General features: G+C 38.9%; 1 protein-coding gene, 1 long non-coding RNA gene and 1 pseudogene across 5 annotated transcripts in view; 2 read left to right on the forward strand and 1 right to left on the reverse strand.

The window, feature by feature from the left end:
- KPNA6 (karyopherin subunit alpha 6) overlaps positions 1-17706 on the reverse strand; it is a 39817-nt gene that overhangs the window by 11448 nt on the left and 10663 nt on the right. For 2 of the 4 annotated variants that reach the window (XM_072974885.1, XM_072974886.1), the window contains exons 1-6: positions 10824-10916; positions 3887-4020; positions 2907-2999; positions 2413-2512; positions 1573-1667; positions 722-853 (exon numbers count right to left, since the gene is read on the reverse strand). In XM_072974885.1, the coding sequence (XP_072830986.1) occupies positions 722-853; positions 1573-1667; positions 2413-2512; positions 2907-2999; positions 3887-4020; positions 10824-10842 (573 nt within the window). In that variant the 5' untranslated portion in view covers positions 10843-10916. Of the gene's footprint in view, positions 1-721; positions 854-1572; positions 1668-2412; positions 2513-2906; positions 3000-3886; positions 4021-10823; positions 10917-17706 lie in introns of those variants that run through there. The other 2 variants (XM_006196920.4, XM_031683954.2) reach the window with 1 other exon arrangement.
- LOC102528457 (thioredoxin pseudogene) lies at positions 8671-8987 on the forward strand (annotated as a pseudogene).
- Positions 11000-17377, forward strand: LOC140700730 (uncharacterized). The gene is made up of 2 exons (XR_012079341.1): positions 11000-11090; positions 16675-17377. It is a non-coding gene; the product is annotated as an uncharacterized lncRNA (long non-coding RNA).

Here is a 17706-nt window from a genome sequence, read left to right on the forward strand (position 1 = left end):
TGCAGATCTCACAGGTTAAGGGCTCAGTCCCACGAGACTGCCCTCACTTTAGACACCAGTTGCAATTCCCAAGTGCCACCCGTACTTCTGACTGACTGACTATGAATTCAGAAGTTCCACCATCTCCTCCTAAGGGTCAATAATTCACTAGAATAATTCACAGAACTCAGGAAAACACTTTACTTATGTTAGTCAGTTTACTGTAATAGATGTAACTCAGAAAGAGCTAAACGGAAGAGATGCACAGGGCAAGGTATGGGGTGAGGAGTGGAGGGTCGCACAAAACTTCCAAGCCCTCTCCACCCACGGCACCTTCCCAGCACACTGATGTGTTCAACAACCCACAAATTCTCTGAATCCCACTGCTTAAGATTTTTCTTAACAACCAAATCACCCCCTCTAACTTCCCTGGGGAAGATGAGGTGGGGAAGTCGGATGGGGCGGGGCTGAGAGTTCCCATCCTCCAATCCCCTGTCTGGTCTTTCTGATGACCAGCCCTCCTACCCTGAAGCTGTCTAGGGACTCCATTCTGAGTCACCTCATTAGCCAAGACTCAGGTGTGTTCCAAAGGGGCTCTTTGGGAATAACAAAAGACACTTCTATCACTCAGAAAATGCCAAGGTTTTTAGGAGCTCTTTGCCAGGAACTGGGGATAAAGATAAAATACACTTTTTATTACACCACAGGTACCAACAAGAATTAAGCTAAATTTGAGCATTACCTGTTCTTGTACATCCTCAAAGTCTGAGTTAAGCAGCTCTATAAAAATGGGGACAGCCCCTGCTTCAATGACAATTTTGGTCTGCTGAGAGGTTCCAGAGGCAATGTTCGTTAGAGCCCAGGCAGCTTCAAACTGAAAGTAAGATTAAAGCCATAATTGAGAGGTCATTCCATACAGGGCAGCCATACCTACCAGCTGGCTCGGAGCAGTGAGCCTCCTGCCCCCGACTGGGAAAACAAACAAACAAACACAAACAAAACATAAGCCTTTTCCTTTCCCCCCTTTAAATGACAGGAAGTGGTACTGGCAGTGACGTAACACGATGGGAAGACGAAGCTGGGCTCCCGTGGTCTCAGGTCTAGTCCTGCACTACCACAGCACCCACAAGTCCTTGGGCAAGTCACTTTTTTGTCTCCTGAACTTCACTTTTTTCATTTCTGAAACCAGGGTAAGACTGAGATGGGTCTCTCAAAGTTCCTTTCAGCTAACTTTCTGTTAAGTTCCAATAGATTGACTCATTACCCATTTCCAAGAAGAGAAACCCAGAAAAGCTAAATGGTTCACCTCAGGATTAGAAGTGGACTAGAACCTCTAATTTAAAATATGTATTTATAATTTATAATATAACCTCTGAATAATCACTCTGTCATATTCTGGTATCTTTCCTTGGAGACTTTTAGGGAAGAGACTGTGGCTCTCCTATTTGAGGCCAGGACCTCTGAGGTAATGGCATCTCTTAAATGTTTCCTCGTATCTTGTCTATATCCTAAGATATGTGTCTGTAGAAACATCCTACTGCAATTTCTTGGCAAAGGGGCTTTTATCTGGTACCTCTCCACCCTAGGCCTCACCTGTAATGTACAATTCTCATTCCTCTTCAGAAATTCCACAAACCGATCCACCACTCCCGGAGTGTTGATAACTTCATCTATTGGAGGACTAGGCTCTGGAAGAGGGACAAAGGAAGGAGAGGAAAAAATCAGGTAAGGCTCTGGCCTTCACTGGGGTCAGTCCACCATTCTTCCTTGACACTCCTGACCATCTTTATAAACATTCTCAAACTCCCTTTTGGTGAGATAGTTTTAACAATAGCTAGTCATTTTCTAACTGTATAAAATAGCTGGGGTGGCAATACTAATTTAAGAATGCTCACCTATGGTTTCCTAAACCTAAGCAAGTAAGTAACGTTACTGATCTAAGCAAGTAAGGAATTGAGAGAAGACCAAGGGAGGAGCAACCCAAATCTAAACACTTTGCTTCTAAGACCAGCATTTTTTGCTGGGAGGAAGAAAAGTCAAGGAGTATTCTTCCTACCACATATTAAATTTTTAATGAGCATGAAGTATATGCTGGAATAGGTACCAAGGACACAGTAGTGAACAAAACCAAAAGTCTCTGCCCTCATAGAGCTTACATCCTAGTGAGAAGGGACATGCTATTATGTTAGAAAGTAATAAGTATAATGGGGAAAAAATAGGTATAGTTGGGTAAGGAGATTAAAAATGTAAAAGGTAGGATATGATCATAGAAATTAAGGCGCTGTCACATAGATATCTGCAAGGAAAGGATATCAGGCAGAGGCAACAGCCAGTGCAAAGGTAAGAATGTGCCTGGCTTGTTGATCAGGTCAGTGAGAAGAAATAAGAAGCTGAATCATGTAGGGCCTCTCTGGGGAGGACTAGGCTTTGTACCTTTGGAGAGCAGTTTCCGGAATTTCTGTGTGGTTGCTAACTGCAGGTCAGAATCATCAGAAAAGAGCATCTCCACCATCTCTCTTGTGATCACGCTCTCCTACAACATAAAACGGGTTCAAGACTTTGCAGACCAACACTAGAGCCATATATGAGCACATAATTCTGCTTGGCATCCTGCTTTCTAAAGACTCAAGGGCAAGAGGCAGGCGTAACTGCAGGTGCAGGTGTTTAATCCATAGCTGCTTCAAGTTGGGACATCTGGAAGTGACTGAGGAAACTGATGGCTTCCCTTAAACGTTTTCTCTGGTGTTTCCATCGGAGATGAATCCTTGTTGACTCCTTAAGTGACCAGCTATAAACAGGCCCATGGAATAAAGAGCTTATATAGCATGATTGTCAGTGAAGTTACTAGATGACGTGAACTGCCCAATTCCTGTTCTGTGGAAGCAGGTACTTTTCAGGCCTGCCTGAAACACATGCAAGGTTCTTACCCCAGTGGTAGAGCTCACATAGGAGTCCATAAGGAGACTATCAAACATGGCGGCTTCTTCATTAATCAGCTCCACATTTCTCCGTTTAAAAAGCTGAAAGTAAAGAGAAGAAATGATGGTAAGACTACTCACTGAAACAAAACAAAGAATGACCAAATGTTAAATTATGGTGTAACTGTCAAAGAAATGCTAGTGTATGGGAAAATGCCAAACTTAATATACTGATATGGGAAGATATTAAAGGACTTTACTTTCTTTTTTATTTTTTTTTTTAAATTTTTATTGATTCATAATCATTTTACAGTGTTGTGTCAAATTAAAGGACTTTACTTTCTATGTTATATCTAATTGTTCACATTTTTGGAGAACATTTTTATAAACAAAAAAAAATCTTTTAAAATTTGTGTCCTTTGGATAAAAGGTGATGCATATAAAAGGGTTTGAGAGAAGGGAATAATGGTAAAGCAAGAAGGTGGGCAAAAGTAGGTTAGCACCTAGACCTGGGTGGGCAAGGCACCAATCTGGTAGTGGTGTGTGGTGTGTGGCAGAGCACAGATGATGAGGCATTAATAGTCTCAGTTCTAGGGAGACTTACTCAAGAATGGACTCAAGAAATAGGAGTAAGGCAGCCCAGAAAGGCTGACAAACTTCTTCAAGGATCAGGCTTAGGGCTGGGCCTCCAAGGCCAGATCTAACACTGACTATTGTGTAAAGAAGAGAAGGCAACAAGAGGCTAGCACTAGAATGATGTACTGAAGACATAACTGATGTCCAAGTTGTTCTACATTATGGAAAAGGAATAAGGAACAGTTCCTTCTCAAGGTTTCCAACATTTCTTTATAACAAAGGAAATTGGATGAGCGACCCACAAAGCTAAGCTACTTGCCCAAGGAGAAAGTGAGAGCACAAGGTGGAGGCCAACCATGGTGGCTGGACCGCTTCCCCGAAGGGCATGTTTGAGAACACTTGGGGTAACCCACTTGTTGCTCCCGTTTCTGTTTCCGGAGCTGAATGCCCTCTTCCTCTCTTCTTCGCCTCATTTCTTCAGGGTTTAGGGCATTGTTCTTATAGCTCTTCATTCGATAATTGTCTTTCCCTGGGCTCGCCATGGTCTCTAGAAGAAGGGAAGATACAAACACATTGGCAAAGGCTCCTAGGAGGACAGCATTTCCTTCTCACAGGCTTCTGTCCCTACCCAGCCTCCCCCACAGAGGGGGACCCACAGCTTCCCAAGGAGGCCCAATAGTCTCAATAACTGCACCTGACATTTCCAGCACCACCACCCCAACACACAGTCTCCTTTAATCATAGATAAGTTTATTAAATAAGCACTATTACAGCAGTAGTTAAAGCACAGTAGTTAAAAGGTGTGGGCCCTACAGGCAGATTGTGTGGGTTCAAATTTCGGATCTTCTACTTGTTAGCTGTGCAACCTTCAACAAGCTGCTTTAACCTCTATGCCTCAGTATATCATCTTTAAAACAGGGACATAATAGTTCCTACCTCAGAGTTTTTAGAAGGATTAAATAGCTTAATACATACAAAGTACTACTTAGAGCAATGCCATGCATATAGTAAAAGCTATGATCACCTCCATGACAAGAGAGAAAACAGTTAAAATGATTTACCCAATAAATTCAAATACATATAACCCAGCCAGGTGAAATACATTATAGTACAGTAAACCCAATTCATTGGAATACCATGAATCTTTTTTAATAACCTGTATGCCCACCATTTATTTTAATTAAAGAAATTAAAATTTTTATTATATAATATTTGATACATAAAGGTGAAACATAATGTTAAGGTACCAAACAAAATAATACAATGAGCATGTCAACTCACCACCAAATGTAAGAACTGATTTTACTATGCCTGAATCTAGCAGTAGGCTTTTCCCCATTTTCTCCCATAGGCTGCCTTTTCATTTTGTTGACTATTTCTTTTGTTGGGCAGAAGTTTTTAAGTTCTCTAGTTCAAGCTTTCTAGTTTGATGTGGTCCCACTTGCTCATTTTTGCTTTTGGTGCTTGTGCTTTTGGTGTCATATCTGGAAAAAATCATTGTCAAGACCAAGATCTTTTTTCCTGTGTTTTCTTCTAGGAGATTTAACAGTTTTGGGTCTTACAATTAAGTGTTTAATCTATTCTGAGCTGGCAAATAACACCTTAATCTTTACTTCCCAGATCCTCTGAAACAGTCTGCAGATCACACTTTGAGAACTGCTGCTCTAACGAATGAACCGCTGGGGTGTAGGCAGGTATATATTAATCAGCAGCTAGTACCACGTTGCCTTCCAATGTGATGCCAATTTACATTAGCTCAGCAATACATAATGAGTTCCCATTGATATATATCGTATTACTCAGAACTGTCACTTTTGCCAATCTACTGAGCATAAGGTATTTCACTGGGATAATGATTTGCATATCTTAGATTACTACTAATAGGGTTAGATTTTATGTTGGTTAGCCATGGTTTTCCCTTTCTGTGAAAAATGTCTGTTTATGGTATTGTGAGTATTTTTCTATTGAATTATTTGTCCTTTTCTTATTGATTTATAGTTTGTTAGATAGTTTAGTTATTAACTGTTTGTTGGGTATTTGTATTACAAATATCTTCTAGGAGATTGCACCTTTTCATTTTTTTCAAATTTTCACTTTATGGATTCTTTAACAAGTTCTTAATTACAATGTAGTTAAAATTTTCTTTAATATTTAGTTTTTTTCTGTGTGTCTTATTTAATAAAACTTTTCATGGTTCCAAGGTCACATAGATACCCTTTTACATCTTCTGAAAATTTTAAAGCTTGCCCTTTTACATGCCAGTGTTTCATTTACCTGAAATTCAATTATTTGTGTATATGAGATAGGGATTCAAATTCATTTTTTTCCATGTGGATAACCAACTGTCCCAGCATGATTTACTGAACAGTCTTTCCTTTCCCACTAAGTCACTCCTGTCACCAAGCAAATATCTCTCTATGACTAAGCCTAGTTTTACACTCTCTTCCACTGGTCAATTTCTTTCCTGCTCCAATATCACACTATCTTGATTAATAGAACTTTAACAAATCTCTTCATCTGGTAGAGCTGGTCCTCATGCCATAATCTTGAAAAGTGGGTTGGTTCTTTTTGACTTTTAATATTATTTAGAATTTTTGTATCCTTGTTCATAAGTGATATAGGAAAATAAATAGGACCTTCTCATATTATCCTTCTTTGGTGGTGTTATCAAAAGTGTCCCTTTTTTTCCTGTTTTCTGGAAGTATGTGTAAGAGTAAAATACCTTATTTATTAAAAATTTGGTAGAACTCATCTGAAAAGCCATTTAGACCTGGTGTTCTATTTGTAGGAATACTCTTTAGTGCTAATTCAATATATTTAATGATTATAAGGCTGGTAAGACATTCTAGTGAGTCAGTTTTAGCAAGTTATATTATTCTAGTAATTTGTCTTTTTGAGTATGTTAGCTAGCATAAAGTTTTTTTAATCTCTTTAGTCACCTGTAGTTATACATTTTTTTCATTCCTAATATTATTTGTGTCCTCTTTTGTTCTTGAGAAATCTCATCAGAGGCTTGACTATTTCTAGTCTTTTGAAAGATCCAAGTTTTGCCTTTGTTGATTCTCTCTACTGGATGATTTCTCTTTTCTACTTTTCTTTCTAACCTCTGTACTTAAGTCATTAATGATCAGACTTTGTATTAACCTTCTAAGACTTGTAAATCACTTTCAAATTAATACCACTGAGCAGGGAGAGCGTTACATAGCAATCTTACCAGTTGAGGATACAGAATGGAGAGTTCAAGGAGACTGTGACAGCTGGAAATTGTGAGGCAGAGTTCCAAAGAAGATTGAGTTATAGAAGCTGTAAACTGCACAGTTCCCAGAGCTCACAAAGGGCTAGAAGGCATCTGATGAACCAGAATGTAGATACCTCACTGATCACTCAGGGCATTTAGTGAAAACCCTAAAAAGGTGATGCACTAGTAGAGGGATTAAACTATCCCTAGAAAAGACTACTGAAAGCTTAAAAACATGAGACTTAAATTGATCAACTGAGCAGCATATAACAACTGCCTACAAAGCTCTGAATAGAAAGAAAGAAAGAAAGAAAGAAAGAAAGAAAGAAAGAAAGAAAGAAAGAAAGAAAGAAAGAAAGAAAGGGAAAGAAAGAAAAAGAAAGAAAGAAAAAAGAAAACAAACAAACAAAACAAACAGAGGTGGGTGGGTATAGCTCAGTGGTAGAGTGTGTGCTTAGCATGCATGAGGTCCTGAGTTCAATCCCCAGTACCTCCATTAAAATAAATAAACAAACCCAATTACCTACCACCAACCAAAATTATTTTAAAAATAACCAAAACAGTGTGGTACTGGCATAAAGATAAACATATAGATCAATGGAATAGAACTGATATGTAATAACCTATAATGAAAAAGAATATGAAAAAGAATGTGTGTGTGTATATATATATACACAATATATATATATACACACACACATGACTGAATCACTATGCTGTACACCAGAAACTAACACAACATTGTAAATCAACTACACTTCAACAACAACAACAATAAAAGAATTGAGAGTCCAGAAATAAACTCACACATCTATGCCCAGCCAACTGATTTTTGACATGGGTGCCAAGTCCATCCAATGGATTAAGAATAGTCTCTTCAATAATAACTAAACTTTCAGATCCAAAAGAATGAAGCTGGACCCCTAGCTTACACCACATACAAAATTTAACTCAAAATGGATCAACAATCTAACTATATAAGCTAACACCATAAAACTCTTAGAACATAGGGTTAAATTTTGATGATTCTGGATTTCATGATGGATTTTTAGCTAGGAAATCAAAAGCATAAGCAAAAAAAGAAACAAGAAAGTGAAAACATAACTTACAGAATGGGAGAAGTGATTTCCAAATCATCTGTGTGATGAGTTTAATATCTAGAATATATAAAGAATTTCTACAACTCAACAACAACAAAAACTTAATTTGAAAATAGGCAAGGGACTTGAACACACCTTTCTCCAAGAAGATACACAAATGGCCAATATGCGCATGAAAAGATGCCCCCCAGACATAATTAGTCTGAAGGGAAATGCAAATCAAAACCACAATGAAATACCACTTTGGTGCCTACCAGAATGGCCATAATAAAAATAAAAGAAAATAACAAGCGTTGGGAATGTGTAGAAATTGGAGTCTGCTGCAATGCTGATGGTACAGCTTCTGTGGAAAACAGCATGGTGGGTACTCAAAAAATTAAACATAGAACCATGACCTAACAATTCTACTCTCTGGTATATATCAAAAAGAACTGAAAATAGGGGCCAAGCGGATATTATATGTTCATGTTCAATGCAGTACTATTCACAATAGCCAAAAGGTGAAAACAACCCAAGTGTCCATCAACAGATAAATGGATAAACAAAATGTGGCACATACAGATGATGGAATATTATTCAACCAAAAAAAGGAATGGAGTTCTGACACATGCTACAACATGGATGGATCCTGAAGATAGTATGCTAAGTGAAATAAGCCAGACACAAAAGGGTAAATATTACATGACTTCATCTACATGAGGTACTTAGAGTAGTCAAATTTGTAGAGACAGAAAGTAGACGAGAGATTATTAGGTGCTGGGGGGAGGGGAAATGAGAAATTACTGAGCTCTGTGAGGCACCGAGGATCTGCTTCCATTGCTTCTACAGTAAGATCGCTCATCAGACACCAGCAGCCAAAATGGTGAAGCAGGTCGCAAGCAAGTATGCTTTTCAGAAAGCCTTGAACAGTGCAGGAGATAAACTTGTAGTGTTGACTTCTCAGCCACATGGTTTGGGTCTTGTAAAATGATCAAGCTTTTCTTTCATTTCCTCTCTAAAAAGTATTCCAATGTGGTGTTCCTTGAAGTAGACGTGGATGACTCTCAGGATGTTGCTTCAGAGTGTGAAGTCAAATGCATGCCAACCTTTCAGTTTTTTAAAAAGGGCCAAAAGGTGGGTGAATTCTCTGGAGCTAATAAGGAAAAACTTGAAGCCACTATTATTGAATTAATTTAATCATGTTTCTGAAGACATGATCAGCCATTGGCTATTTAAAACCTGTAATTTTTTTATTTACAAAAAGGAAAGATCAAGTATGAAAACTATGGGGGGAGGTATAGCTCAAGTGGTAGAGCACATGCTTAGCATGCATGAGGTTATTGGTTCAATCCCCAGTATCTCCTCTAAGAATAAATAAATACTAAATAAACCTAATTACTCCCCCCACCAAAAAAAATAAATATTTTAAGTATGAGAACTATATACCTGACTGCCATCTGATAAATGACAATAAAATATTAACTCTACTCTTTTTTTAAAAAAAAGGAAAAGAAAATGAGAAATTATTGCTTAAAGGGAACAGAGTTTCTATTTAGGGTGATGAAAAGTCTGGAAATGGATAGTGGTGATGATTGAACAACACTGTAGATGCAACTAATGCCACTTAATAATGGTTAAAATGGTGAATTAGGTTATATTTTGCCACAAAAAAATTTTTAAATTGCAGCATATCTCCTCCAATTAAATCTAACAAAGAATTCCCATTTTAAACATTTTTAAAAAAGATTCTGTATGTCTATTTGCATTCATTCATCACACGGTCAATTATATTAACTGTATTTTCTTATTTTTTGTGTTCCTGATGTTCTGGCATTTGGGGGCCTTACAGACCCAAGCAGAGACTGTCACTCCCATGGCTAGCTAATTCCTAAAGACAACAGACCTGCCTAAGAGCATGCCTTTGCAAACTAACCAATCCAGAGCCACATCTCCTTTATCTTGCCTGTATACCCAGGAAGCAGTATTCTGCTTCATTCCATAGCCCCAAAAGTAGTAGGCAACTAGAGGCTACTCCCATAGCTCAAAGAACCCATAAGTATTCAAATTAAGCAATTCTAAACTATTTACTCTGCCCTAATGGCTCTGGCATAAACCTTCTGCTTGCTTCTGATCATTCTGCCTTCTGACTGCCTGGTGTTTCCCTCTGTGACACTGTGTTGCACGTGGACCTCTCCCCAACCTGTGAGTATAATAAACTTCTTCCCTCCAAGCCTCATTCTTGTTTCCTCCTGTGGCCGCAGTGACTTTATCATACCTTACCCATATTTACATTTTTAAAACAATTTCAATATTTAAAAAACTGATAAAAGTGAAGTTGATTATGTTGAAGTACTAGTAGAGGAAATCTTACCAACCTGGTTCTCCCCGTATAAGCATATCCCATCCTCTAAATTTCTAATCTGAAACAGTTACTAAAAGTATTGCAAAAGGGATGAAAAATAAGTTTTATAGGCACACAGAAAGGGACAAATAATTCTAATACTGTCCCTTTTCTGGAGTGGTTTGGCGTGATTATGATGAGAGTTTAAAAAATTAATCTCCTAGAGGTGGGGGGGAGGCAGCATGAAAGAAGGAAAAGAAAAGAAAATCTCCCAAAGATTAGGGCTGGTTCTTCAAGAAGGAGACCACCTTGAGGGTACAAATGGAACAAGAAAGTTCATAAATGTGAGAGGGGAAAAGAAGTCTATTAAGAGAATCTGAGTGAAAGAGAAATGAAAGTGGAAGTTGAGAAGGAGCTGATTCTGGAGCTAGGAAATGAAACTTTAGAGAAGGTGCCTCTCTGTTCATTCTGGAAAGTAGCTAGGCAAAACCAACAGCAGCACCAGGGTCTTAAAATGTGCAAGTCTCCACATCTACTTGGTGAAGCCCAAGTCGATTTATTATTTAAAAAAAAAAAAAGTTCTAGGGGACAGCAGTGGACTCCCTTTGAGGTACCCCTAGCCTGGAGACTAATATGCACAGGACAAATTCCTAAAGGCAACACTGTCGACTGCTGTCCCCCATTACCTTTACCTGACACATGGTTTTTCATGACTCTGAGCCTGGGCTCTCCCCAAGGGCTATCCCCTTCTTTGAGCAGAGCTGACAGTGAAGCTGGAAGGAGAACCAGGCTGTGCTGCTTTAATCACCATGGTGACAAGAAACTATCACAAATATTTGCTTATGACTTCACTGGAGAAGCCAGGAAGGGGAGGTTAGATTGGAAGGAGGAACATCTGCAGAAGCACACCTGGAATCAGCAACCAAAGGAATGCTTGACTCTCATTCAGGGACTAGCAGGTAAGGGGGCTTTTTTCATCATGTACTCCCTACTTGCTGAGCCTGGATCAAGAAATCCATAACACAAACAAACCTTTTCTAGCATCTGACTGTCTTAGGAGACTTTGAGTTTTCTTGATCAAGGAACTCTCTCAAAGTAAAGAGGTCCCTGAAGTTGTACCTCTCGTTTCTAGGAAATAAGTGCCTAATGTTGCCATGCATTTTCTAAGCTTTTAGAACCAAGGGACTAGCAATAATAATAAGAAATAAGTATGGGCCCTGTTAGGGCCTGAATTGCACCTCATCCTCTACGAATCCATATGTTAAAGTCTTAACCCCCAGTACCTCAAAATGTGACTTTACTTGGAGATAGTCTTTAAAGCGATGATTATTTGAGTATGGCAACAGTAATCCCATATGAATAGCACCCTTATAAGAGGAGATTAGATACAGATGCACAGAGAGGGAAAACACCATGTGAACATGAAGACAGCTATCTATAAACCAAGGAAAGAGGTCTCAGAAGAAGCCAACCCTGCTAATATCTTGATTCTGGACTTCTAGCCTCCAGCTCTATGAGTGAATAAATTTGCTGTTTAAGCCACTCAGTCTGTGATACTTTGTTATGCAGTCCTAGCAAATTACCATAGGCCCTAATTGATAGATGAAGAAACTGAGTCTCAGGTCACACACTAAGTGAGTAGCCAGATTATTGTAGTACTCCATTTAATCAATGGTATGTTTCAAATTTTAAGATTTATAAAAATTTTCAGTTATACACATTTTCTCAGAAAAAGGCATACTACCATACAGCTTATAGCCCGCTCTGCCATGTATGGGGTGGGAATGATATTAATACACTTTCAAGCTCACATCCTGGACAGATGCTGGCTCTAGGACTTCCCAAATCAAAGTCTTACGTACATGGTCTGTACTTAACACTGAAGCAGTCAGCCTTTTGAAATTATTTCTCTTATCCTAGTGCTAAACTGAGTCGGTGCTGCTCTTTGCAGAGGGAAGGTTTCTAATAAAATGTTATTGTACCTGCCCAGGCACACAGAATGAGCTAAACTTAATTCCTCTTCCTTCAAGAAGGAAATAAACCTGACTCTTCCCAGGCTAAAATGGCTTTTTCCAGCAGGCCTCCCTTACTTCTCACTAGGAATTCTCTAGCAAATATGCATCACCGTAAGATTCCTGAGTTAAAACACTGGCCATGGGCCAGCTAATTAAAAAGGAAGAAGAGTGTATCAGGACATAAAGCCCAGAGCCTTCACAGCTAGTAAGGTTTGATAATGTGCAAACTCTTTGTAGATATAAGCTCTAATCTTCACAGCAATCCTGAGAATCCATTTTACAGATGAGAAAAACAAGACTCAGTGGTTAAGTGATAAGCCAGGAAGCTAGTAAGTCAACCTCGACCTGCTTGGCCTCAAACTCCAGGTTTTTTTCATTTCCTGAAAAGGGAAGTAATTGATAACAAAATCCATCAGAATTCCAGTTTGGGGACTGTTCTGTCATCAATAAACAAATCTGCTCCCATTTCAGAATCTCGGTTAACACAAACTCAAATGCCTTAAAAGGTAAAGAGGTTAATGATTTTTAATGAAACAGTTACAATAGAACAGCAGGGATTGCACTCATACTCAATTTTTACAACATTGTGCCAGCCAAACAAAACTGAACAAGGGCTAGGGTGAAATCAGCTGTTAAACAGCTCTTGATTTGAGGACAATTAAATAATTAAATAAGCCCCAGCATCATGCTTCTCTTTTTAAAAAATGTTTTCATACACAGGATCTAACTGACCTCTATAACCACCAATGAGAAAGATCAGTCAATTAGGAGCATATCCACTTAATAGCTAAGGAACCAGGTTCAGATGTCATGACTTACAGATCATTTAGCTATCAAACTGTGAAGCTGGGACTGGGATCCAGACCCTCTAATTCCAATCTCAGAGAACTAACTTCTGTCCTCTGAATAGACACATAATTCTTTTCAGTTTGGATCCTGATCTTAGATTAGGTTCTGTCCATCTTGATCTATTTACTCACAGTCATTTTAACTTAAGAATTATTGGCAATTAAGTCTCTAATTAGTGCATATAAACAGGGAGCAACTGAAAACTATTACTGAAGATGTTTGCCTAAGAGATTCCCCTCTGCACCCATCACATCTGACTTTCAGGAACTCAACTTCATAATACAGGTTTTTCTTTTGCAGTGAGTTCTCTCCCTAGACCACAAATCTAACCAGCCACAAAACTCATCCAATCTTCTCAGTCTCTCTTGATGGCTTCTCCTCCCTACACCTACATAGTCATTTCTATCTTCACGCTGTACGTGATTTCATCCATTCTCATAAGTCCTAAATTTACGTCCCCAGCCCAGCTCTTTCCCTTGAGCTCCAGATTCATATATCTGACTACTTATTGAAATTCATTTTAACATCCAAAACTAACTTAATTTCTACCCCCCACACCCGCTTCAGCAACAGCATTTACAAGGTACTTAATCCAAATCCTAGGTTTAAAAAAAGCCATCCTTGATTCCTTCCCTTCTCTCACCTCTTTGGTCTAATCTACTGACAAATCCCACCCCCATTTTATCTCCAAAATCTATCTTGAATGTATTTACATTATCTCTCTCACCCCATCCAAGTGACTATCACCTCTCTCCTGGCTACTAAAACACCTCCCACCCTCCCCAATCCATCCACACACAATAAAACCAGAGCATACCACTGCTCCTACATAGAAGTAAAATCCTCTTCACAATTTTAAGGCGCTGCCTATACCTTCATCTCATTCAACATTTTACCCTCAGTCATTATATGCTGATGTTACAATGGCTCTCTCAGTATTTGGAAACTATCAAGCTGTTTCCAGATAGTCTTCACATTTCCTGTTTTCTTTCTGCCTTCATTGCTCTTCCCTAGCTCTCAGAATTGCTAGGTCCCTTCCTTGTCATCCTAACCCAACGTATGCTACTTTATTTTTGTCAGGACACCTGTTTTATTTCCTTCATTACACTATTTACAATCTATACCTGTTCTCCATAGGATGTGTAAGTTCTACAAAAACTTTTGTTGTAAGCTCCACAAACACAAAACAACCCCCAGCATCTATGATATAGATACACAAATATTTGTTGAATGAATCATTGTTCAACCATCGATTTAATACTTACTGAATACATACACTGTCCCAGACACAAGGCTTAGCTATAACAGTTGCTTAACAAGTGTTTGCCTGTAAGTGTAAGATAAGGGAAGACGTGAACAGCAAAGGAAACTTCCTTATGACTGGAATGGAGCAGAACTTCCAAAAGCACATTTTTAGGAGGATTTCTTACTAGAAACCCAGAAACCACAGGTTTCCTCCAGAATTGATATGAAAACTGAATAAAGCACTCAGTAAAACTGCAGGACATAGATGGCTCAGAAAAAGACATTTTAGACAGCTAAATCCAATGACCTTGTCAGTAGTCATTCTAACTGAGTTTCTAATTTGTCACTGAGGATCACTTTTGCTTTCTTGAAACTCTACCCATGATTCTGGCAACACACTCTCCCGGTCCTCTTACCTTTCCAACCACTCCTTCTCAGGTTTCATACTGTGTTCCTTCTCCAATGCCAATCTCTCAATGTCAGTGTGTATCAAAATTCTACCTTTGGTCTTCTCAGCAGAAGCAGCCCCCTTCCCAAGTGATCTCCCCTAGCTTCAACCTCCACTTTTACACCAAGTACCAAATCTCTGTTTTCAAACCTCTGCTTGTTAAGTGTATTTCCAAATACCTACTGGCTGTCTCCACTTCACTGTCTCTCTCCATAAACCAGTTTCTTCTCCTATCTTCCCTAGTTCAGAGTTAATGCAATTACCATTCATCTGCTTTTAGAATCAGCCACGAACCTTCTCTTCCCCACAGACAACAGACTGATAAATTGATTTTTACCTGTGTCAAAGATTCTCCGCTTAACCAAGCTCTCCCGGCTCCTCTGAGCCCTTTCTCAACTAGGCTTCAACCTTGGCCTATAAAGATTTGAACAAAACATGAACATGGTTTCTAACAGCTCAAGGTCACATCACTAGATGACTCTAGCCCCCCATAAAGTGCCTGCCTCAGGAAATCTCAAGGCTGCCAAACAAATTTACTGTTTGAGCCAATGCTTGAAAATAGGGTCGCTGTCTCCCAGGCTCTGTCGGAGGATAGGAGACTGCCTTCAACAAGCACTAGTAGCAAACCCAGATGGGTTTCACATGGACCAACCCCCTTCCTCACATTCTGTAATTTTTCATTTCCCTGACTTTACTAATCTCCCTCTTACAGCTTCCCCCATTCCCTCATCCTTTCTTTAAAGCACCCGGTTACCTTTGTACAAATCAAAGTTGAAATCAGTTCATACTTTGCTCTATTGCAATAGCATATTACTGGTTAAAATCTGTCCTTAGACCACTTTGTCTCCAGCTTTGTTTATCTTTGACACCTGTTACTGTAAATTGGTTCCTACTGACAACCTCCAATGACCCTGTTTTAGTTCACAACTTATCACCTCTCATTCTAGACCATTAAATCTTTCACAGCAAGAATCTACAGCACAGTGCACAACATACACATACTCTCAAAGGTTCTTTCCAACATCTTAAACTCCAGTTTTCCAAAGGATCTGAAGTGGTTTACAATAAATTCAACAAAAAATACAAAACCCAAAAATCTGGAATAGGAATATACTAATTTGTACAGAAAATGGGGAAAGATGAATGCAGATAAGCAGGACCCAGAGAATCACTTAATTATTAAAACTGAGTTGCATTTTGACATGTCAGCTACCTGTCAGCCAAATAAAGCAATATGAATGAGGACTTACATAATTCTCATTATCCATGATGGTGTCCTTTGAAGCACAAAAGCCTTAAATTCTGACTAAGTCCAATTTATTCTTTTTGGGTTGGGAGGTTGCTTACACTTTTGGTGTCACATCTAAAAACCCTCCCTAATACAAGGTCATGAAGATTTACCTCCTATGTTTTCTTTAAAAAGTTTAATAGTTTTAGCTCTTTACATTTAAGTCTTTGATCCAGAGTTAATTTTTATATACGGTGTAAGGCAAGAGGTTAGCTTCATTCTTTTGAATATGCATACCTATTCTTTTTAGGCATTATATATAGCAATAGCATATTAGAATAATCAAAATAAGCCAGTGATTTACACAAGTCCTTTCTTTTTTGGGGGGAGGGGGAGTAATTAGATTTATTTACTTTTTTAAATGGAGGTACTGGGTATTGAATCCAGGACTTCGTGCATGCTAAGCATGTGCTCTACCACTTGAGCTATGCCCTCTCCCCACACAAGTCCTTTTTCTCCCCCCCCCCCTTTTTTAATCCTTATGTCAAGGGCTGACTATCAATAGATCGCGAGGCAGCTGCTCTGCTACTTACAAAACCCTGACCCAGAATACACAAGTCCTTTCTTAACGAATTTAGCATGAATTGAGATGCCTTCAAAGTTTTTTAAATAATTGAATCAATCTATTAAACTAACAAACTATTTCGGTATATAAGTTCCTTTCCTGTGTCAAGTTACTTATTTCTATATCCTGCTAGGAGACCTCCGTCAAGCACTGAGGCAGGCAAGGATCCTGATGCTCCTACCAAGAAAATCATACATCTGTGTCCTCACTGCTAGATGTGAAGCAGTCTTCTCAAGTTCAGTTCAGAACTCTTTCCAAAGTCTCTGTGCATGGTGAAAAGTTTTTATCTACTAAATCCAGACTGAAAGCCAAGATTTCCCTTTTGAAACTGCCAAAGTCAATCTCTAACCTCTAGAGAGGGATGTTCCCACGGAAAATTCAAATTTCATTGGTAATGACTTAGTAACAATTTTGCTTAGTTTTTAGTCTAAACTCATACAGCATCCCCATTTCAGAAGTGAGGAAACTGAGGCATAACTTGCAAAGGACCCAGCTAATAAGTGGAAGACTCTAATCCAGATCTTTCTGACTAAAGCCAACGCTCTCTCCATTACATATACTTTACTTAACAACATACTAGCTACAGTGGACTCCTTTGTTATTTCTTAGAAGTATCAGTGTTCCCTTTTGGATTCTACCATCCTATCCATTGCCTGACTCAATCCCTCAAATGAGATGTGGTCCAGTTCTTGCCAGGAACAGGGAATACAAATATCAGATGATACCAACACAGATATGAAAGAAAGTAGAAAATTGTAGGGACTGGCAGGTAGTTAGGTAGTCGTTTGATGGCTATTTGTCACTTCAAAGGAGAAACAAAAACAACTGTGAGTTAACTCTATCTGTTCTTGTTTTTAAAGCCCCCCCTCATCGTGTGTGTGTGTGTGTGTGTGTGTGTTTGTGCGTGCACGCGTGTGCAGGAGGGAGGGAGTAACTGGTAGTGGTGGCAGCTGCGTTAATAATACAAAATTGAGGGAAATAGGATGAGCTGAGGTGAATGCTATTTCAGTCTGGTGTAGGGTTTGAAAATCTTTTTTTTTAAATCTTTTAAAAATGTTCAATATTATGTGAATGGGCAGAATATCTCCAAGGGTTTATATTAAAAAGAAATACCTAGGCTACAGGAAGGCAGCTGTGCTGGCCGAGCCATTAACAGGCACGTTGG

The sequence above is a fragment of the Vicugna pacos genome, chromosome 13 (assembly GCF_048564905.1).
Source record: "Vicugna pacos chromosome 13, VicPac4, whole genome shotgun sequence".
In the NCBI taxonomy this organism is placed as follows: Eukaryota; Metazoa; Chordata; class Mammalia; order Artiodactyla; family Camelidae; genus Vicugna; species Vicugna pacos.